At 44.0% G+C, this 24,126-nt stretch overlaps 1 protein-coding gene across 1 annotated transcript in view; it reads right to left on the reverse strand.

The window, feature by feature from the left end:
• STIL (STIL centriolar assembly protein) overlaps positions 1-24,126 on the reverse strand; it is a 1,728,658-nt gene that overhangs the window by 1,527,493 nt on the left and 177,039 nt on the right. The window contains exon 5 of the mRNA XM_044085829.1: positions 21,607-21,794. Coding sequence (XP_043941764.1) covers positions 21,607-21,794 — 188 coding nt within the window. The remainder of the gene's footprint in view (positions 1-21,606; positions 21,795-24,126) is intronic.

Raw genomic sequence — 24,126 nt, forward strand, 5'->3', positions numbered from 1 at the left:
ACTGATATTGCCAACATCCTGAAAGATAGGTTCAGTGCTAACTTTACCCCCCTCTCACCCCCTAGAGGGCCCATCTCTATACCGGAAGAATGCAAAGTTCCTGTAATCACGGCTGCTCACCCCCTAGAGGGCCCATCTCTATACCGGAAGAATGCAAAGTTCCTGTGATCACGGCTGCACATGTAAAAAAAAAAAAACACTCTCCAAAGCCAAGAACACAGCATCCATGGGACCTGACAATATCCCAGGCTGCGTTCTACACGAACTACAAAATGAACTGGCACCCTACCTAAGTACCATGTTCAATCATAGCCTCACCTCAGGCTTTGTGCCCGCTGAATAATGCACCGAGACAGTTATCCCACTCCACAAAGGGGGAGCCACGATGGACCCCGGGAACTATCGCCCCATTAGCCTGACGAGCCTGGTCTACAAGGCCATGGAACGTATCATCATGGAACTCAAACAAAGACATTGGTAATCACCAAACTCTGGACCCTACCCAGTTCGGGTTTGTAAAAGGCAGATCATGTCTCCTAAACGTGATTGACTTATTTGAAGCAGTCACCAAAGCCATACATGAGGGTAAGGTGGTTCACACAGCTTATCCAGATCTCGCCAAGGCTTTCAACACCATCCCCCACTCTGGAATTATAGATAAGCTCACTAAACTAGGTATAAATCCCTATGTCACAAGATGGGTTGCCAAATGGCTCACGAACAGAACCCACACTGTGAAAGTAGCAGACTCCAAATCCGACTTCAGACCAGTGACAAGTGGAGTACCACAGGGTTCAGTCCTGGGTCCTCTCCCATATGGTATCTACTTCTCTGAAGTATAGGCTAACAAAGTTTGCAGATGACTGCAAACTAGGAGCCATAATCGAAACTCCTAACAATGTGGGCATACTACAAATGGGCCTCACTGAGACAGATGCCCGGTGTCAAAGCCATGGCTTGAAGCTCAATGCCAAAAAGTGTATTGTCATCCCCTTTGGCAAAAACTTTGTACCCACGAACTACCACATAAGTGGTAGTCTACTTAATGCTGAAAGTGTCATAAGAGACCTTGGGACAAAGATGGACAGTAGTCTCTCCTTTGATAATCACATCACCACAGTGGTCAGGAAATCCTTCTACGTGGCTCACCATCACAAAAGGTTTCTCATCCAGAAAAAAAGAGGTCATTGTTCCGCTCTACTCATCACTCATTAGACCCATTATAGAGTACAACACCCCTTTTGGTATGTACCTCACAAGACATCTACAACAACTGTAAAGGCCACAGAAATACCTCACAAAGAGGATTACTGGCCTCAAACAGATGCCCTACGCAGACCGTCTCAAAAAGCTCCACAGCTTTACTCCGTCGCATATCGCCTACTCAGAGGCAATCTCCGCCTAACATACAAAGCTATGTCAAACCCAGAGCTGTTGGACATGCTCCACTTAAAGAAATCCCAATCCCTCCAAGCTACATGCTCTAGGGACCTAAACCTTGTCACCACAATAAACAGAACATGCTGGAGGGAAAGATTCCTGTCCCAGAGACTTCCCATACTCTGGAACAAACTACCTATGTCAAACAGAGCTCCTCATTAGCACTCTTCAAGAAAAATCTTTACGATTGGATGGGAAATAGGAAATTCACCCCAGGGATCACTTCTGTGCCTCTGCTTGACAGGGGACAGGAAAATTTTCTTGGGTGGCAAAAGCCAGGGTACCTTTTTGGCTAGGCTTATATAGGCCCTAGATCTAACAGCCTACTAACTACTTATGAACACTGTGCAGGACGGGGTACACCTGTGTTGGCGTGGCTAGTCTGGTGCAATTAAAATCGTCCTTGGCTTGTCCTGTTTGATCTTTAGTAGTACCCTGGAGAGCAGAGGCAGAGGAGGAAATGCATAAACTGATAGGTTTTTCCAGTTGAAGGGTAGAGCATTCACTTTCCAAGCTAGTTTGTGGGGAATCCTTGTGCAAAATATGTTCAATTGATGGTTCTGGGGGGGGGGGGGGGGGCAAACAGGTCCATATCTGGACTCTCCCATTTGCTTGTCAACATGTTGAAAATAGTACAGTTGTGTACCTACCATAAATGTAGATGTTCGAGTGTATTCACTGTTGCAGTCATTACACTTGGGTTATCCTGCTGGCAGGCTACCCACAGTCGGCCTGAATTCCAAAGTCTTGGTCGGACGTCGGTTGCTGTCGCCTCTTCCCTGACGTCAGTATGCCAGGGGTATAAAAGATGCAGCAGACACCATTTTCTTCAGTTTTTCTTGCCCCAGATGTCAGGTGCCCCCCGAAGGGTAGGCTAACAATTATGCCCATAAAAGAGCATGCACTAAAATAAAACAATCCATCAACAAGCAAATACACCACATAGGTTGTATAGAACAGAGAAGTACAGAGAAGTCCCAGCAAAGAAAGGGGGATGGTGGGTGGGTAACCTGGACTGCAACAGTGAATACACTTGAACATCTACATTTATGGTAGGTACACAACTATGTTCATCGTGTTTCACTATTGCAGTCATTACACTTGGGTTGAATCCCAAAGCTGAGGTTGGGTGGCTGGGCCTAAATAGAATTAGGAGAGGCTATGAGGCCCTGCAGAACTGCAGTGGCAAAGCCTGCTCTGGATTTAGAGTAAAGAGATAAGTGGTAGTGCTTTGTAAAAGTGTGCACTGAAGTCCAAGTTGCAGCCTCCAAAAGGTCCTTGGTTGGTACTCCTCTGAGGAAGGCTGCTGAAGTAGCTGCTGCTCTGGTTGAGTGTGGCCTGATGCCCTTAGGCACTGATTTGCCATGTTGAGAACAGCAGAAACGAATGCAGTGGGCTATCCATTTGGAAATAGTCTGCTTTGAGATGGCTTTTCCTTGTGATCCTGCAGCATATGCCACTAAGAGTTGCTCAGACTTTCTGAAAGCTTTAGTTTTGTCAAGTAGAAGCGTAGCTGTCTGTGTATGTCCAAAGAATGTAGAAGTCTCTCCCCCTTATTCTGTGGGTTTCGATAAAAGGTAGGCAAGTGAATTGTTTGATTAAGAGCCACACTGGACACTACCTTAGGCATAAATGTTGGGTTTGTCCTCAGAGAAACCCTGTCCAGATGGAAAATTATGAAAGGTTCAACCGCCATTAGTGCCTGTAACTCTGAGACTCTTCTTGCTGAAGTTATTGCTAAGAGCAAAGCTGTTTTACATAAGAATTTCATCTCAGCTGTATTGGCTGGCTCAAAAGGGGGCAGCATGAGTTTTTCCAAGACAAAGTTGAGGTCCCATGCAGGTACTGGTGCTCTTCTTGGGGGTCTTATGTTTTTGGCCCTTCTGAGGTACTGCCTTAGTAGTGGATGTGAAAAAATAGGTGGGTCCGTATTGTAATGAGCTGAAATGGTACAGGCATGGATCTTAATGGATGAAAGGGATAGGCCTTTGTCCAGCATCTCAGTTAGGTATTGTAAAATCTGAGGAATATTTGGTACAAGCATGTCAATTCCTTATGCCTGGTTCCAAGCACAGAATCTCTTCCACTTTTCTGCATATGATTTTCTGGTGCTGGGCCTCCTGGCCTCCAGAATAACATCCATAACTGCCTTGGAGAAAGGTGTGTTCTGAATGGTCACATTATCCGCCATGCAGCCAGATTTAGGGTTCTGAGTTGGCTGTGCAGTATCGGATTGCTTTGTTGGGTCAATAAATGAGGGATTTGAGGCAATGTCCAGGCTGGGCCTTGAGACAAGCTCTTTAGGATTTGGGTACCAGTGCTGGCGTGGCCAGTCTCTGGCAATCAGGATCATTTTTGGCTTCTCTTGTCTGACCTTTAGGAGTACCTTGGGGAGGAGAGGTAGTGGAGGAAAGGCATATACTGTAAGGGTTTTCCAGCTGAATGATAGAGCATCCACTTTCCATGCTAGCTTGTGATAAGTCCTTGTGCAAAATCTCTGTAGTTGGCAGTTGTGAGGGGAGGTAAATAGATCTATGTCTGGGCATCCCCATTTCCTTGTTATGCTGAAGATTTGTGGATATAGTTTCCACTCGTGAGGATCCATGAGGTTTCTGCTTAGTTCATCTGCCAGAGTATTTGTCTTTCCTGGCAGGAATTGTGCTTGCAGGTGTACTTGATAAGTCAATGCTGTGTTCCACAAAATCATGGCTTGTCTGCAGTGGGCATAGGAATGCGTGCCTCCCTGTTTGTTTATGTACCACATGACTGTTGTATTGTCAGTCTTTAATCAGCAGTTGTCCTGGATGAAGCAGATCCTTGAAAGCTGTCAGGGCATTCTGGCCAGCCAGCATTTCTTTTAGATTGATAGCATTTGGCTTGTGGGCCATGTGCCCTGAATACATTTTCCTGCTGTGTGGGCCCCCCAGGCATAATCTGATGCATCTCTGTTGTTATTGTCTGCCTGGCAGTGGGTAAAGTGAAAGGCTGTTCCTTGTTGTGGTGGCAGGCCTGTGCCCACCATCGAAACTCCTGTTGTAGGCAGGGAATGAGTGTAATTACTTTTTCCAGGCTGTGGCAATGTTGAGTCCAAACACTTTTTAGATACCATTGTAGTTTCCTCATATGCAGTCTTGCATATGGAATTAAAAGAATGCAGGATGCCATGAAGCCCAAAGCCTGCAGATTTTTTCTTGCAGATAACTGGGTTTTTGTTGCCAACATTTCAAAGTAAGAAGTCAGTTGCCTTTGTTTGTCTGGCGTGAGATAAGCCATCTGGGCAGTTGTATTTAAGCTTGCACCCAGGAATATTATATCTTGAGAGGGTACTAGTTTTGATTTCTTTTCGTTTACAGTGTACCCTAGGCAAAGTAGCAATCTTTTTACAAACGCCAGATGCTTTAGCAGAATGTCCTTGTTCTCTGCTTGAATAAGGCAGTCGTCCAAGTAGGGATATATCTGAATTTCTCTTTGTCTGCAAAAAGCAATTACTGGTGCCAGGCATTTTGTGAAGACCCTGGGCGCAGTAGATAAGCCAAAGGGCAGTGCAGAAAATTGGTAGTGCATTGAGCCAGCTATGAATCTGAGGTATCTTCTGCAAGATTGTCTGATTGGGACATGCAGGTATGCCTCTTTTAGGTCCAAGGTTACAAGCCAAGCCTTCTTGCCCAGCATGGGCAGAAGCTGCTGCAGAATCAACGTTTTGAATTTTGGAACGTCCAGAAAAGTGTTTAGAATAGAGAGGTCCAGTATTGGTCTCTAGGCTTTGTCCTTTCTGGGTACCAGGAAAAGTCGTGAGTAAAATCCTTGTCCCTGCTCCTGTAGTGGTACTCGCTGAATAGCCCTCATGTCCATGAGGGATGAAACTTGCTTTTGTGCCTCTGCCCACTAATTGTGTGGCAGATCTGGCATGCCATTTGCCTTTGGCAGGGTGTGAAAGTGGAACCTGTAACCCTGAGACACTATATTCAAGACCCATTTGTCCTGGGTGATCACGTGCTAGTTTTGTGAAAAAAGTGCTAGTTTTCCCCCTAAGGGAGCTTCCAAAAGATAAGTGCTTGGTACTGGTAGAGGAAAGTCATTGGGACCGTTTCCTATAAGGTTGAGATTTGTCTTCTCCGCTTTTGGAGGTAGAAGCACCCCATCGTTTAGGCCTGTATGAGCCCTGGGGCTGGGATCTGCCTCTAGGGCGTCTGTATCTGCCTCTTTGTGGCCTGACACTGGAAAGGACCAATTATTTTGAAGGCCAGTTCCTGCTGAATCTGGGTGGCTGTACCTGTAAGAAATCCTTGACTGTCTGCATAGATTTTGCTTTATCCTCCATTTTCTTCAACACCTCTTCTGCCTTAACACCAAACAAAGTATCATGCTGTAATGGAGCATCTAATAATTTTGCTTTAACATGATCAGGTAGATCCTGTTCCTTTAACCAAGCATGCCTCCTAATCACAGAACCCGTTACAGCGGTCCTACAAGAGGCCTCCAAATAATCTAAACCACATTGCAAAGTATGTTTTCCCACTTGTTCAGCTGCATGCAATAAATCCTGCATTTCCTTGTTTTCTGGACATTCAGAGTTAGTCAACATTTTCTGTCTTAATAGTGACATTAAGTATTGCTGATATTTAAAGCATATGAAATTGACAATGTAAAGCCCTTACAGCCAAAGTAGCAGAAATGTAAACATTTTCCCCCCATCTGTCCAGTGCCCTTGAATCTCTATCCGAGGGAACAGGGTTTTTAGCAGTGGAAGCCTTGACACCCTTAGGACCCTGAGATATGGTTTCTGGGTCAGCAGCAGGGTTTTGTATAGAAATTTATGGGAATCTGGGACCCTGTAGTATCTGTCTGGCTTAACAGGTGCAGGGGGTATACAGTCTGGAGACAGGCCGGACTCTGAAAAAAACATCATCTACAATGTCCAGAACAGGGGGACTAGCAAGGGGCCTGTGCTGATGAAGTAAAAGGAAATCTTAGCCTTTTCTTAGATTCTGAATAATCCTGGCTCTCCCAATGAAAGTACTCCCTCATGGTATGCAGGGTTTCCCCAAAAGAGTAATCTTCAGGAGGAGAAGCTGAAAGAATAGATTCTTCAGCATCAGAATCCTCATAGGGAGGAATAGAGAATTCCTGATCAGAGGAGGAATCAGAGGAAATGGAAACCTGATCTGAAGATTCATATTCTGTCTCATGCCTAGGCCTCTTATCAGGAGGGGGATGGGAACCCCTGATCAAAGTAATAAGGTCTCCGGCCATTTTGAGCATCTGTTTTTTAGGCATGGAAGTCTGTCCTGGAGAATGCTGTACTTGTTTCTTTGTCTTTAGAGGTGCTTTAGAGTCTTTAAAGCTGAAGATGGCTTTACATATAACTGTGTAGGCCTGAAAACACCCTCAGAAGCTGATGCCTGCAGAGTGGCTTCAGACCCATCTGAGGGAATAGTTTCCGAGGATTCAATACCTTGAGTTTCCAGAGGCCCAATCGGCTCCACGTGAGAGTCTGAAGCGGCCTGTGGCTCTGAGGTAGCGGGTGTCAGGGGCTGCGAAAGCACCTCATGGAGAACCGGCGAACCGACGACTAGCTTAGCAGAAGCATCATCGTCGGTTTTGGACCTCGGATGCCTGTCCTTGTCTTTATCCTTGCGTTTTTTATAAACTCCAGTCGTTGGCTGTTCCGCCGGCATTGTATAACTGAATCTTCAGCCAAAGTAATGAAAGGCAAAATCATACAGACGCTTAATAGTGCGTTGGTTAAATCTAGCACAAAATCGACAAGCAACGTTGTGGTCAGGGCCTAGGCAAGGAATACAGTAAGAGTGAAAATCCTAAGGTACTTGCTTCCCACAAGAAATACAATTGTTAACTTTTTATGACATCGGTCTTGAGCAAGAAAAAAGTTTCCCCAACGGGGTACTTAGCTTTAATGAAGACTTCGAATCTGATATTCGATTTCGAAAATCTCAGGAGTCGGCCGACTGACACTTGCGAACTGCTTTTGCTTCGGGCACCGCGCAGCAAGAAAGACTGAAGAAAATGGAGTCGGCTGCATCTTTTATACCCCTGGCGCACTGTCGTCAGAGAAGAGGCGACAGCAACAGACGCCGGACCAGGACTTTGGAATTCAGGCCGACTGCAGGTAGCCTGCCAGCAGGATAACCCAAGTGTAATGACTGCAACAGTGAAACACGATGAACATCCTTGGTTCCAGTTTCCACTCATGTGGGTCCATGAGGTTTCTGCTTAGTCCATCTGCCAGTGTATTTAGTTTTCCTGGCAGGAATTGAGCTTGTAGAGTCACTTGGTAGCTCAAGGCTGTGTTCCACAATGCCATGGCTAGTCTGCAGAGGGGGTAAGAGTGTGTACCCCCCCCCCCTGTTTATGTACCACATGACCATGGTGTTGTCCGTCTTTACCATTAGTTGTCCTGGAAAAATGTGGCCCTTGAAGGCTGTCAGAGCATTCTGTACAGCTAACATTTCCTTTTGATTTATGTGTAGGTGCATTTGACTTTAGTTCCATTTGCCCTGAATGCCCTTCCTTGCCACGTGAGCCCCCCCATGCATAGTGTGATGCATCTGTTAAGGTTTGGGCGGCAGGGGGTAGTGTGAATGGCAGTCCCTTGTTTTGGTGGCAGCCCTGCAAGAGGCCTCTAATGAATCAAATCCACATTGCAAAGTAGGTTTTCCAACCTGTTCAGCAGAATGCATTAAATCCTGTAATTCCTTATTTTTCGCAGAGTCAGGAATCAACATAATTTTCTGTTTAAGAAATCCAAGAACATGTTGCTGATACTTTAACATATGAAACTGGCAGTTTAAAGCCCTAATGGCCAAGGTTGCAGAAGTGTAAACCTTCTTACCCCATCTATCCAGCGCTCTGGAGTCTGTCATAAGGGGTAGAATTTTTAGCAGTAGAAGCCTTAATGCCCTTGGGTCCCTGTGAAAAAGTCTCTGGATCTGCAATAAGATTTTTAAAAAGGAACTTGTGTGAATCAGGAACCCTGTAATATCTGTCAGGTTTTCTGGGAGCAGGAGGCAAAGAATCAGGAGCCAAACTAGATTCCAAAAAAGCATCATCAACAATGTCTAGTACAGGAGGAATAGCTAAAGGCCTATGCTGAGGCAGGAATAAGAAATCCCTAAGCCTCTTTTTTGAATCAGAAAAATCCTGGCTTTCCCAATGGAAATGCTCCCTTAGAGTATGTAAGGTTTCACCAAAAGAAAATCCTCTGGAGTGGAAGCAGAGGGAATAGAGTCCTCTGCATCAGAATCCTCGTAAGTAGATAAGGGCAAATCTAGATCATCAGAAGAATCAGAAAAATCAAAATTCTGGTCAGAAGATTCATAAACAACTTCAGTCCTAGGTCTCTTAGAAGGGGGAGGTTGGCTTCCCCTGATTAGAGTTATAAGATCTTCAGCCATTCTTAACATTTGTTTTTTAGGCATACAGGCCTGAGCATGCAGCCTGGGCGTCGGTTTTTTAGGCATGGTTCGAGATTTAGGCCTTAATGAAGAAGGAGGCGTCTGTTTAATATACAAATCCGTAGGCCTGAATACACCCTCAGAAGCCGGTGCCTGCACAGCAACTCCGGACCCATCGAAGGTAGAGACATCCGCGGGTTCCACAGTTGAGGCATCTCATGGCAGACCGGACTCCAAACGGGTCTCAGTAGAGGCCTGTGAATCAGAAGTACCGGGTATCAGGGGCTGCGAAAGCGCCTCACTGAGTACCGGCGAAATGGCGACTGGCTTAGGAGAAGTGTCGTCGGCCATTTTGGACCTCGGCGACCTGTCATTATCTTTGCATTTTTTTCGAAATCCCGGTAGTCGGATGGCTAACTGATGACATTTCTGGATAATTAAACTGAGAACTGAAATATTTAGCGGCAAAAATATACAGACGACGGATAGTGCACTGATTAAATAAAGCACAAAACCGACACCAAGGTACGTCGTTGGTCAGGGCCTAGGCAAGGAATACAGTACACGAATGAAAATCTTTATGAGGTATTTGCTTTCCAAGTAATATAATTATTAACTTTTACTGGCATCGGTAAGGAGCAAGAAAAAGTTTCTCCAACGGGGCTTCTTAGCTTTAGTTGAAGACTTAGTTTCTGAAACTCAAAAATGAAAACTTCAAAAGTCGGCCGAATGGCACGTGCGAACTGGTTCGGGCACCGCATGGCAAGAAAGATTGATGTAATGGCATCAGCTGCATGTTTTATACCCTTGACGACCTGACGTCATGGAAGAAGGGGCAGCAACCGATGCAGGACCCAAGACTGTGTTTATCAGGCCGACTGAGGGCTACTGCAAGCAGATAACCCAAATGTAATGACTGCAACAGTGAAACACAAAGAACATCTAAGTAACCTGAGGGGACAGACTGAACAGCTCTGCCATCTCCCAGGCTAACATGGTTAGTTTGCATAGATGTTATGACCAGATTCATCTTTGCTTGTTTATGAGCCATGTAACAATGGTATGGTCCATGGTGACTAAGAGATCATTAAGGGCTTTCACAACATTCTTGTTTCCTTTTGAAATGATAATCAACAAATCCTACACTTTCAGTAACCTTGGATTCAACCCATAAGCAAAAAGTCTGAGGTATCTGTAATTACTACTGGGGTATAGGGTATGAGGAGTACTGGAAGGCCTGTATTCAGAATTATTGATCCATCCACCAAGTGAAGCTCCCTCTTGGCCAAGTTGACAACAGGCATTTGGAAAAAAATGAGACACTGGCGTTGGATCCAAACTGAACTAGGAAACCACTGAAATTTTGTTTGTGTGTAGTACAGCTAGGTGAGCCATAAGAACAGTGGAAACCATATAGTCTAGAATTCTGAGAAATTACTTTGCTGTTGTCAAGAGTTGTAAATTGAAGTAACTATTCCTTGAAGAGTATTACTTTTTCTTGAGGAAGGAAATTCATCATTAGAGAAGTGACTAACAGGTATCCTAGAAAGATAATTTTGTGAGTAGAAATGAGGACACTTTTCCAGAGAGCTGAAACCCTAGATTTAAAAACAAATTTCTGAAAAAGATGAGAGGAGAGAAGCCTTGACAATATTCAACAGAATTTGCAAAAGTACAAAATCATCCAAGTAGGGAAAACGTGGATACCTTGTAAACTGCAAAAGGCAATTAAAGAAAACTGGAAGTTGTTGTGCCTTTCGGCTTATCCTGGTTAGGGGTCGCCACAGCGGAACTCCGGTCCGCTAATGTTTGGTAGTGGATTTTTACGTGCAGAGTTACCAGCCCTGACGCACAACCTTCAACGAAGGCATGCCCATTCACGCATGCCTCCACACAGAAGACGCTCTAGCCGAGAATCGAATGGGACAACGTCTTGCTGTGAGGCAACAACGCTACTGCAGCACCACTACCACTGGTAAAGAAAACTGGAAGTGTGAAACAGAAACAATAAAAAACAAACATCGTTTCTGCGAAGGAGTATATGGTGGAAAAAATCTTTTAGCTCCAAAATGACAGGACAGATTAGGGGAATGATTACGAATTATTTTGAACTGAAACTAATATAGAGATTTAGAAGACTGTTTTGCTCCATGTTCCCTCCTTTGACTAAAAATGCTTTTTTTTCCCATATTCTGGTACAGATTCTATAACTCCTTTATAAAGCATTTGTGAAATTATAGGAGGGAGACAAAAGTATTTGGTTTTGATGGCTGGACAGGATTCTTAGATTTGGAGAATACCACTGTTATTCTGCATCCATTCTGAATGATTCCTGCAGTCTGAACATGTTGCCAAAAAGACAGATGGAGAAAAATTGAGACAGGACTGGGAAAATGACATGGAAGGGGAGAAAAAGTGTGAGAGACGACTGGGGGAATGACATGGAATGGGAAAAATTTGTGAGATATGATTGAAGGAATGACAGGAAGATGACGATGACTAAAGGACAGTCATTTGTCTGGGTTTGAGGGGTCTTCTCCCTTCTCTTGGAATTGCCATTCAACAGTTTTAATAAAATGTTTGACTTAAAGGTTTTCTGTAACATGGTCCTGGACCAAAAAGGTAATTTCTTGTACATTCTAGTATGGGGCACTGGAAAATCTGCCTTATCCCTTGAATCAACTTCCCCTTTAAATCAAATCTCCTCAGACTATCAACAGAAGTACCAAAACAAAATGGATTAAGAATTTTAGACTTCACGTCAGGTAAATTCTGAATATCTAACCATGCAAACCATTGCACAACCAAGCCCTGTGGGTGCAGCTATAGATACTGCATCTGTAGCATTGTAAGAGCATCTCAAGGAGTGTCTGATGACTTGAATAACTTAGCAAAGCAGAGGAAGTAAAGATTTAGTTTTTAAAATGGGTAAATCAGAAATAGTTTTTCACATATTAAAGGATACCAACAAGAATTTTGACATAAGAGCCTAACAGTTTACAGTTCCAAATGCCCAAGATGAAGAGCTATAAACCTTTATTTGCCCACATCTGTCAAAGACTCTTACCATTGTTATCACAGGGAACCAGATTAGACATACCCAGGTGTTTGGAAGTATATGACTGACAAAAATTAAGCCAGGATCAACCCTTGGGTTATGAACCAACATCTACGAGATTGGGGTACTGGAGTTTCAGATTTTCTGGGAGCAAGAGGTCAACTATCAAAACTACTGGCTGCACTCTCCAGTGCTGCTAAAACAGGATGCATAGTCATTGGTTGAGGGGTGGTATGGTCAACCTGAAAAAAGTCGCAATACCTTTGTTGAGTCCTCTATGCCCCTATTTAAATACATGCCTTTCACTCTACCAATAGTTTTAATTTCTTACGCTGCAAATGATCTTACATCATGCAACTTGCCAGTTTCAGTAGGCTGTATTCTTCAGCTCACTAACTAACTTAAGCCCCTCTATAGGACACCTATGACCTTTAAAAATAAAAAAAACTTTTCTAAGCTGAAAAAAATTCATGAATTTCTCATTATAAATCTCTGTACAGCTTCTTACTCACTGATATGTAAGAAAAGAGCAATCTGTACATCTTTTAAGGCTTCTAAACTAATCCATTCACAGTGAGGACTCACATTTCTAGATTCTAAGCTTAGAATTGCCTGATAAGTTTCTGTGCAATAAGAATTCCAGTGGGTTGCAACTGGCCATTTTTCTGCTGATAACTAAACCTCTGAACTCTTGCAAGAGTAAACAAATAGTGAGTAAATAAAGGACTATAATTTATCCATAGAATCAGTTACTTCCTTAGAAAACATGCTAATTAGATTGTTATAGAAAAGTGGATTACATGTAATGTGCATTTAAAATTCAATTCACCACCGTAACAGGAACAGGCAAGCAAAAACTGAGGGTAATGCTACTCACTGCTAGAAGTCTAAATTTCAAAATGCACTCACTCGAGGCGCTCCTTAAAATGGAGAACATAGATACCTGTTCAGTGACTGAGACCTGGTTCAAAGCTCTAGAGAGCACCGCTGCATTAACCAGGCTATAACTCATACCACACTTTTCGGCTATCTAACCTGGACCAGAACACCAAAGGCAGAGGTGTGTCCATATTCATTAAGGATATCCACACCTACAGGCTAGTTGCACAGCATAATGCATCCGAGGTTATCCAAGTGCAATTAACTCTGGGCAAAAGTGCAATCCAAATTGTAGTTTGCTAAGGATCCCCCACCATGCCCCAGGATTCCCATTCCTATTTTCTTGATATACTGGAAAATATTAGGGTTCAACCAAACACCCTAACAACGGGAGATTTCAACTAACCCACCATTAACTGGGAAAACTACTCATGTACCAACTCCTTCACTCAACGCTTTCTGGAATTCATAAATTCCAATGCCCTGGATCAACTTATCCACACCCCCTCCAGGGTCAACAATATCCTAGACCTAGTCATCACCAACATGAGTGACCGGTGTTCCACACCTGAAGTCATCTCCTCGTTGGTCAGAGCCGACCATAAGCTAATCACCCTAGATAGCCGCATCTCACCCCCAACCACCATTACAGAAACCATGGTAAAAAATTTCTCCAAAGCAAACTTCATGACACCCATGCAGATGGACAATACAGTTACGACTGCTGAATCATACACAAATGCACTCTATAAGCACTTACACGAGTGCATGGATCACGCTATCCCAAACAGAACCAAGACGCTATTCTCCAAAAAAAGGAAGCCAATCTGGTGGTCCCCTGCCATAAACAAACTCTACAACATAAGGAAGAAACTGTTGCAAGAGAGTAAAATCCCATGAGTGAAGGAGCTCCCTGGTCAGCCTCAGTAAGAAGCTGAGATCCTTTATAAGATCCGTCAAAGTTAGCCATGAAAACAAAATCGCCACTGATTCTAAGGGCAACCACAAAGCATTCTATAGCTATGTCAAGAATCTCAATGGCAACACCCAGATCTACTCTGAGTTACAGCACAACGGCACGAAAATTACAAAAACAACTGATATTGCCAGCATCCTGGCAGATAGGTTCAGTGCTAACTTTACCCCCCTCTCACCCCCTAAAGGACCCATATCTATACAGGAAGAATGCAGAGTCCCTGTAATCACATCTATGCAGGTAAAAGCTGCACTCTCTAAAACCAAAAACACAGCATCCATGGGACTGGACAACATCCCAGGCTGCGTTTTACACAAACTTCAGAACGAACTGGCTCCCCACCCAAGTACCATGTTCAAGCATAGTCTCACGTCAGGTTTTGTGCCCACTGAATGGCGCACAGCAACAGTTATCCCACTCCACAAAGGGGGAGCCACCACTGATCCTGGGAAAGTACAGTTTTGTACCTACCATAAATGTAGATGTTCGAAGATCCACATTGCTGCAGTCCTTACACTTGGGTAGTCCGCTGTCCTCGGTCGGCCCGAATATCAAAGTATTAGGCTGACGTCGGTCAAGGCGCTTAAGACTGACATCAGGACGTCAGGGTACAAATGCGCATGACCGACGTCATATCCTCAGTCTTTTCTTGCCCCAGATGTCAGAAGACCCTAAAAAGAAAGGTCAAAACCAAAAGACAGCAAAACCAACCAACCACCCTTGCACTAATTATATGTACAATATATACAAAATACACAATATGTACAACCCAGCCCACACAACCGCCTCTAACTACAGAGGGAAGGAGGGTAATTGACTGCAGCAATGTGGATCTTCGAACATCTACATTTATGGTAGGTACAAAACTGTACTATGTTCTTCATCTCACATTGCAGCAGTCCTTACACTTGGGTAGAATCCCAAAGCAGAGGTAAGGGAGGATGGCAAAACTATAAAGCAGTAGGAGCTGCCAAAATGCCCTGTAAAATAGCAGTGGCAAAACCAGCCCTAGATTTAGAGTAAAGTGGAAGGTGATAATGCTTAGAGAAAGTATGCACTGAACTCCAAGTAGCTGCCTCCAAAATATCTTTAGTTGCCACCCCCCTTAAAAAGGCTGTAGAAGTAGCAGTAGCCCTAGTGGAATGAGGCCTAATCCCAGCTGGAATCTCCTTACCATGATGGGAATAACAGAAAGCAATGCAAAACCCAATCCACTTAGAAATAGTTTGTTTTGACACAGGCTTGCCTTGAGAACTCAAAGCAAATGAAACAAATAACTGCTGAGACTGTCTGAACCCTTTAGTTCTGCTCAAATAATATCGCAACTGCCTGTGTACATCTAAAGTGTGCAAAATCTTTTCCCCTTTATTTTGGGGAGTTGCATAGAAAGTAGGCAAATGAATAGTTTGGTTTAAAGCCACACTAGAAACCACTTTAGGCATAAAGGAAGGATTAGTACGCAAAGATACTCTATCCTTATGGAAAATTAAGAAAGGCTCAACCGCCATAAGGGCCTGTAATTCAGAAACCCTTCTTGCAGAAGTAATGGCCAACAAAAAAGAAGTCTTCCATGATAAATATTTCAACTTGGCAGTAGCTACAGGCTCAAAAGGTTGTAGAGTGAGTTTCTCCAACACAAAATTGAGATCCCAAGCAGGAGTAGGAGCTCTACGTGGGGGTCTTATATTCTTTGCCCCTCTAAGGAATTGCTTGAACAAAGGATGAGAAAACAATGGTGGGTCACAATCATAGTGAGCAGAAATTGCTGCAGCATGAACCTTAATAGAAGAGAAGGACAAACCTTTGTCCAGTAACTCAGTAAGATATTGAAGAGCCACACTTAAATTAGGCTCAGAAACATCAAATTCCTTTGCAGTACTCCAAAATAAAAATCTCTTCCATTTATCTGCGTACACTTTCCTTGTACTAGGCCTTCTGGCCTCCAAAATAACATTCAAAACTTGCTGTGGAAGCTGAGACCCTCCAGGGTTCAAAACAGAATATGCCAGGCTGTTAGGTGAAGAGAGTGAAGTTTGACATTGAGTAAATGACTGTTCTCTTGAGACAGCAGGTGTGGAATCGAAGGCAAAGGCCATGGAGGCTCCCGCACCAGACTTCTCAGTAATGGGTACCAGTGCTGTCGAGGCCAATCTGGAGCTATCAAAATCATCTTTGGCTTGTCCTGTCTGACCTTTAGGAGTACCTTTGGGAGGAGAGGCAGAGGTGGAAAGGCATACACATGAAGATTGCTCCAATTGAAAGAAAGAGCATCCACTTTCCAGGCTGTGGGATGAAACCTTTTGTGCAAAACTTTGGCAGCTGGTAGTTTAGTGGAGAAGCGAACAGATCTATGTCTGGAGTTCCCCATGACACTGTCAATTTCTGAAATACATGAGGATCCAATTTCCACTCGTGGGGATCCATAATTTGCCTGCTCAACACATCTGCTAAGGAGTTCTGTGCTCCCGGCAGAAACCTTGCCTGAAGATTTAGCTGTAAACTGAGAGCAGTCTCCCACAAAATCATTGCTTGCCTGCATAGAGGATAAGAATGTTCCCCTTGCTTGTTGATGTACCACATGACAGTTGTGTTGTCTGTTAGAATCAACACCTGCCCTGGAAGAAGTAAATCCTTGAAAGCTATTAATGCAAATTGGACTGCTAACATCTCCTTCAAGTTGATATGTAGATGTTGTAGTCTGGCAGGCCACGTGTCTTGTATCCACTTTCCATTTAGATGAGCTCCCCAAGCTTTGTCTGAGGCATCTGTCGTTAGAATCTGACTCGCCTCTGGCCGGGTCACAGAGAGTCCCTTGTTTAGGTGACATTCCTGAGCCCACCACACAAATTCCTTTTGAATGCAAGGTATTATCTGAATGACAGTGTCTATATCCTGGCAGTGCTGCGTCCATACATTTTTGAGATACCATTGTAGCTTCCTCATATGCAGTTTGGCATTGGGAAGCACCAGAATACAAGATGCCATGAACCCCAAGGCTTGAAGGACTGTCCTTGCAGTCAGCCTGGACTGATGAGACAATTGATGGAAGTAAAGGGAAAGATTCTTTTGTTTGTCCGGGGTCAAAAAGGCCATCTGGGATGCTGTATTCAGTCTCACACCCAGAAAGCACATGTCCTGAGAGGGTACTAGACTGGACTTTATTTCGTTCACAGAATACCCCAGGCATCTTAGCACTGCTATCACATATTGCAAATGATGAAGAAGTTCGTCCTTCCTTGAGCCAGAATGAGGCAATCGTCCAAATAAGGATAGATCTATATTCCTTTTAGCCTGAAGAAAGCTATCACTGGAGCCAGAACTTTCGTGAACACTCTGGGCGCAGTAGATAAGCCAAAGGGCAATGCAGAGAACTGATAATGAGAAGTCCCAGCCCGAAAACGCAGATACTTCCTGCAACTTAGCCTGATAGGAACATGAAGGTAAGCCTCCTTGAGATCCAGAGTTACCATCCAGTGATCTTTGCCCAGCAGAGGTAAAAGCTGTTGTAACGTCAACATTTTGAACTTGGGAATGTCCAGATAAGTGTTGAGGATAGATAAATCCAAAATTGGTCTCCACGTGTTCCCCTTCTTTGGTACTAGGAACAGGCGAGAATAAAATCCTAGGCCCACTTCTGACAGAGGGACCGGCTGTATGGCTCCTATTTGAAGCAGCAGAGAAATTTGTTTGTGAGCCTCTATTCTTTGCTGAGGAGGAACGTCTGGCATGCCTTTGAAAGGAGGCAAGGTATGGAAATAAAACTTGTAACCTTGGTGTATGATATCCAATACCCATCTGTCTTGGGTAATTAAACTCCAATTTTCTTTGAAGAGTGCCAACCTTCCTCCCAAAGGTGCTGCCAGACGAGAAGGCTCTGGCAGCTGAAAAGGTAGGTCATTGGGCCTGTTTACGAAAGGACTGGCCCCTGCCCTCACCCGAAGACTGTGCAGGTGAACTTCCTGTTCTAGGCCTGAAAGAGCTCTGAGCTCTGCCCCTACCACGTCTAGATCTACCCCTAGACTGTGAATCATAAGAAGGGTACGTCCACCCCTTAGCAGGCCAATTCCTACTAAACTTCGGAGGCTGAACTTGCAAAAAAACTTTAACAGTCTGCATAGACTTAGCCTTGTCTTCCAGTTTCTTTAAGACTGCCTCCACAGGTGAACCAAACAACACATCAGACTGTAAAGGAGCACCTAAAATCCTAGTCTTAACATGTTCAGATAAATTCTGATCCTTCAGCCAGGCGTGCCTGCGAAGAACAGACCCAGTGGCAGCCACCCTAGACGAGGCCTGTACAGCATCAAAACCACATTGTAAAGAATGCTTACCCACCTGTTCAGAGACATGTACCAAATCTTTTAATTCTTTACACTCAATACCTTCCGCCAGAGCATCTACCTTAGACTTCAATTGAGAAAGTAGATAGTTTTGATATTTCAACATGTGAAACTGGCAATTCAAAGCCCTCATAGCTAAGGTGGAAGAAGTATAGACTTTCTTTCCCCATCTATCCAAAGCTCTGGCCTCTTTATCTGGAGGAACCGGATTTTTTACAACAGAGGCCTTGACACCCTTAGGTCCCTGACTAACAGTTTCTGGGTCCGCCCTAGGACTCTTATAAAGATATTTATGAGCTTCAGGCACCCTGTAATACCTATCCGGTTTAACAGGAGCAGGAGGCAAAGAATCAGGATTAAGTGAAGCCTCTGCAAACACATCTTCCACAACATCCAGAACAGGAGGTATAGCCAAAGGCCTATGCTGGGGTAAAAGCAAAAATTCCCTAAGCCTTTTCCTGGAATCAGAGAAGTCCTGACCTTCCCACTTAAAATGTTCCCTCATGGAATGAAGAGTCTCTGAAAAGAAAAATCCTCTGGAGGAGAAGCAGAAGGAGTAGAATCATCCACATCAGAATCAGAATAAGGAGAATACTCCTGCAAGTCTTCAGTCAAGACTCTGAAACATCCGAAGCCTGCTCAAAACTCCCCAACTCTGGTTCCACCCTAGGCCTCTTATCAGGAGGGGGCAAAGAACCTCTAATTAAAGTAATTAAATCTTCTGCCATTTTAAGCATGTGCTTCTTAGGCACAGATCCTGATGAACTAGGAGTGACACCAACAGAAGATAAACCTGGCCTGCCTCTGGGAGAAGCCTTGGAAACAGAAGGAGAGGGCCTAACCACCCTAGGAAGGGAGGGAAGTACAGTAACCTGAGAAGCCCCTTCAGCCTGACCTGCCTCCTGAGAGGCCACATCCTGCAATAACAAAGTCTCCCCCTGGGACTCCAGAGAAACCTCCGGCGGAACCACCGGTTCCACAGACACCTCTAAAGAACCGGCGTCCAGTACGGATGACTCTTCTTGCCTGGGTTTAGCTGCTTTGTCTTTGCGCTTCTTCGAAGAAGCGGGCGTCGGAGCATCCGACGGCGTATTATAATTGCACCGCTTCCCGAAAACCAACCTGGCACAATCTAACCTTCACTTAATAGTGCGTTTATTGAACCTAGCACAAAAGCGACACCCAACAACGTCGTGCTCAGGACCCAAACAAGGAATACACAAAGTATGATAATCTCTATGCGGTATCTGTTTCCCACAAGAAATACAGTTATTCACTTTTTCTGACATCCGGTAAACCACTGAGGCAAGAAAAAACTAAAATATTCCCCAACGGGGTACTTAGCCAACTTTGACTCAGTCTGAAACTCCGAATTCGAAAAATTTCAGAACGCCGAACGGCACTTGCAACGCTGCTTCTGCATCGGACCATGCGGCAAAAAAGACTGAGGATATGACGTCGGTCATGCGCATTTGTACCCTGATGTCCTGATGTCAGTCTTAAGCGCCTTGACCGACGTCAGCCTAATACTTTGATATTCGGGCCGACCGAGGACAGCGGACTACCCAAGTGTAAGGACTGCAGCAATGTGAGATGAAGAACATCTATCACCCTATTAGCCTGATGAGCCTGATTGCAAGGACATGGAACGCATCATCATGGAACTCATAAACAAAGACATTGGTAACCTCCAAACTTTGGACCCCACCCAGTTCGGGTTTGTGAAAGGCAAATCATACCTTCTGAACCTGATCGACTAATTTGAGGCAGTCACCAAAGCCGTAGATGAGGGTAAGGTGGTTCACACAACCTATCTTGACCTCGCCAAGGCTTTCGACACCATCCCCCATTCTGGAATTATAGCTAAACTCGGTATAAATCTCTACGTCACAAGATGGGTTGCCAACTGGCTCACTGACAGAACCCACACTGTAAAAGTTGCAGACTCCAAATCGGACTTCAAACCAGTGACAAGTGGAGCACCACAGGGTTCAGTCCTGGGACCTCTCCTGTTTGGTATCTACTTCTTTGAAGTACAGGCTAACACAAAAGGCCTCTGGCTAACGAAGTTCGCAGATGACTGCAAACTAGGAGCCATAGTCGAGTCTCCAAATGATGTGGACATCCTACAGAAGGGCCTCACTGAGACAGATGCCTGGTGTCAGAGGCATGGCCTCAAGCTCCGTGCCAAAAATTGCATTGTCATCCCCTACGTTAAAAACTCTGTACCCATGAACTACCACATAAACGGCAGTCTACTTAATGCCGAATGCCTGATAAGAGACCTTGGGACCCAGGTGGACAGTAGTCTCTCCTTTGATAAATCACATTGCCACAGTAGTCAGGAAATCCTTCTATGTGGCACATCTCATCACAAAAAGGTTCTCATCCAGGGGAAAAAAAAAAAAAAAGGTCATTTTTTCCCCTCTACTCGGCACTCATTACAGCCATTATAGAGTGCAATGCCCCTTTTGGAATGTACCTCACAAGACATCTTCAGCAGCTGGAAAGGTCACAGAAGTACCTCACAAAGAGGATTACTGGCCTCACAGATGCCCTAAACTGACCGTCTCAAAAAACTACAGCTTTACTCTGTAGCATATCGCCTTCTCCAAGGAGATCTCTGCCTAACACATAAAGCTATGTTAAACCCAGAGCTGCTGGACATGCTACACCTAAAGAAATCTCAATCCCTCCGAGCTACACGCTCTAGGGACCTAAAGCTTATCACCACAATAAGCAGGACATGCTGGAGGGATAGATTCCCGTCCCAGAGACTTCCTATACTCTGGAACAAGCTACCCATCTATGTCAAGCAAAGTTCCTCATTAGCACTCTTCAAGAAAGGTTTTGATGAGTGGATGGGAAATAGGAAATACACCCTGGAGATAATTTCTGTGGCTCTGCTCAACAGGGGCACAGGAAATTAACTTTCTTGGGTGGCGTAAGCCAGGAAACCTTGTTGGCTAGGCTTACTTAGGCCCTTGGGCCGATAGCCTAGTACCTACCTATAATAGTGGTGATGCAAAGTCCAATGACTTGAGGGAGAGAGTTCAAGTTCAATTTTAAGGATATCTGAAGGCACTAGAAAGGGTGGACATTTGCCAGAGGTTAAATTACCAAAGGTTGCAAATGAGATTGCAACAGCAAACCTTATGATTATCATTATATATGATCATTTTGTGGACGAATAATCCTTGAAATGCACGAGTAGAACAGAATTTTAACTTGGGGGGGGGGGGGAGAGTTGTTTCTCCTAAAAACTGATACAGAAAGAATTGATTTTGTCTATATTCATTCTCAAGGGGACAGATAAAAAAATGCTTCTCTTAAGAATAGCAATTGTTTGCTTTCTGACCCCTTTCAATTGCTATTGTTTTTCCTTTGTAAATAAGATCATTTTTTTCTTAATCTTTGTGTTTTATTAATCAGTATAACAAAAGCCTCATTCATTTTGAAGCAACAGATCAACCAATGGCAAACATATCCTCAGCTTACCTTGAAAGCTAAACTGAAGTCTTCTGCAGTGTGAGCTATAGTCTCATGGCATGCAGACCTTTGGATATCCACAACACAAGGAATAAGGAAGTCCCCAGGAAGAAGGGCAGTTGGTACCTTCCCAACACAGCCAGATGCTTCTCGGCCAGGATCAAAACGATCTATTCTTACTGTAATACCTTCTTCATCTATATGAAAGATAAGCAGAAGTAACGTCCAAGTACAGAAAAGCATTATCCAATTTGTCATGTGCAAATACAGGGAGGAAAAGTAGTATGTTAACTATGAATATCTTCCCAAATATAAAAATATGAAATAACTAAGTGCAGCCAACTAGTAAACTCAAATGAAATTCAAGTGACATATTGCTTATCCTTCACCTTTCATGCCAAGCAGTTCTAGAATAATCTACTGATCCACGAAGGGAAACACTCGTGTGTCCACAATTGGGGAAATACTCTCAGTCTGGCACTTTTCCCTGGAAATATCTGCCCAACAGGGAGCAAACTCCACAGTGTTGATTGCAGAATGCACAAGGGTAACTAACCTCCCCTGTCCTCAATTCCATCAGTTTTCACCTAACCGGGTCTATATTAGAACACCGAACTTTCAAAATTTCGAGTGATCTAATATCAAACCCTATTAATCGAAAATTTAAAACATCGAACATACAGAACAGCAAATTTTTTCCTAGGGAAAGAATTTGCTGTTTCAAAACACATACACACAACACAAGCACACCAAACAGCAGCAATCCACACACATACACCTAAACCTACACTAAAGTATACATGCACCACTAACTATCCACTTACCTTAACACAAACCCTAATCCTAAGGTCAGTCACTATCGCACAGTCACATCACCCGTGCCCTAACCCTAACTGACCTACCCCGCCCTAACCCTCATGTCCACACAACCGCACACTTACCTGAACCCGACCCGTAACTTTCCTCCACAGCGCTGAAAATACCAAAGCAACAGAAACGGACAACCAAATTCTTTCCCTAGGAAAAAATTTGGTTTTCTGTTTATTCAATATTTTCAGTGTTCGCTGAAAACGGGTCGATATTAGAACACTCGAAGTTTTGAAAGTTCGGTGTTCTAATATAGACCCCACCTAACCAATGAAAAGGCATGTCATGCAGAACAAAACTGGACACTTCCGTTTTTGCAAATATACACAGTACACATGTCAAGAGTACCTGCAGGTTAGGGAAAGTGCAGATGCTGGAATAGCATCAGCCCTGCATGAATCGTAGGAAGTTATCTGGGACCCAACAAGGAAAATATCTATTGTTGGGGTATCAAAGTTCTTTCTATTCCAGCTGCTAGTTAAACAGGGGGCTGAATAAAAATCTGAACCGTCAGCAATCAGAAAAGTTTTAAACAAGCAAGACAGCTAGGGTTAAAACATTATCCTGATGAACAGACCCATCAAAGGAGTCAATGTGGTTTCAGAGATGAGACAATACTTCATGAGGATACGCATCAATGACCAAGTCATTATAGCACCAATGCCTATAATTAAGACATTCTTTAAGGAAGCACATCCCAAGTGGAATGGCCTTTGACCTCAACATTTCCCAAAAAGCAGCTTGCCACCTAATGGCAAAAGAATTCAGTTGGCAGTCCATTTAGGGTTTGCTTTGTGACCACAAGGCCCTCTTCTCTAGAAAGTAAAACATCACTGCAGGAAAAAAAGTTCTGTACTTACCATAACATTCCATGTTTGTTGTCCTTCATCTTGCCTTCCTTCTTGCTGGTTGGGTTTGGAGCTGATCCTCGGCTCCAACTTGGCCATATACTATAGCTCGAGAGAGTTTCTTACTGGCTCAAGGCTAGCCCCTATCCCAACATGCTTAGCGGTAGTTACCCAGATCTCATTTGTGATAACCCACCAGACTAAATAGGTCCAAATATTACTAAACTTGCTAGGGAAAGAAAGGGACTTGCTTACGAGTGAGTAAACATCAGCAAGATAAATGTAGGAAAGACCAGGTCCAATCAATTGTAAGCACAAGGGAACTCAACCAGTGTAGCCACACAAAAAAGAAGAAAATTCCTCTCGATCCTCCAGGAGGGGGAAGGAGGGTGGGACGCAAGAAGAAAGGCAAGATGAAGGACAACAAACATGGAACATTATGGTGGAGTACATAACTTCTTCAGGTTATGTTGTTCCATCTCGCCTCCTTCTTGCTGGTTGAGACAGCGTTCCCAGCACCTAAATCTTGGGTGGCTCACTGGAAAAAACTCGCAAGGACCATGGAACCAAAAGATGCCCTGTACCAGGAGGCCACATCTACTTTGTAATGAGAGAGAAAGGTATGGGATTAGCCCATGTGGCTGCCGTAGATATAAGGACAGTTTGGCTTGAAACGTAACAGAAGTAGCCAAGGCCTTAGTTGAGTGTCCTTTAATTTTTCCTGGAAGTTCTTTATTCCGCAAAGTATAAACGTAGGTGATAGTGTTTGTGAGCCACTTTGATAAGGTCACTTTAGACACTGGACAACCTTTCT

Source organism: Protopterus annectens, chromosome 10.part0 (genome assembly GCF_019279795.1).
Source record: "Protopterus annectens isolate FY-2018-M chromosome 10.part0, PAN1.0, whole genome shotgun sequence".
Taxonomy (NCBI): domain Eukaryota; kingdom Metazoa; phylum Chordata; order Ceratodontiformes; family Protopteridae; genus Protopterus; species Protopterus annectens.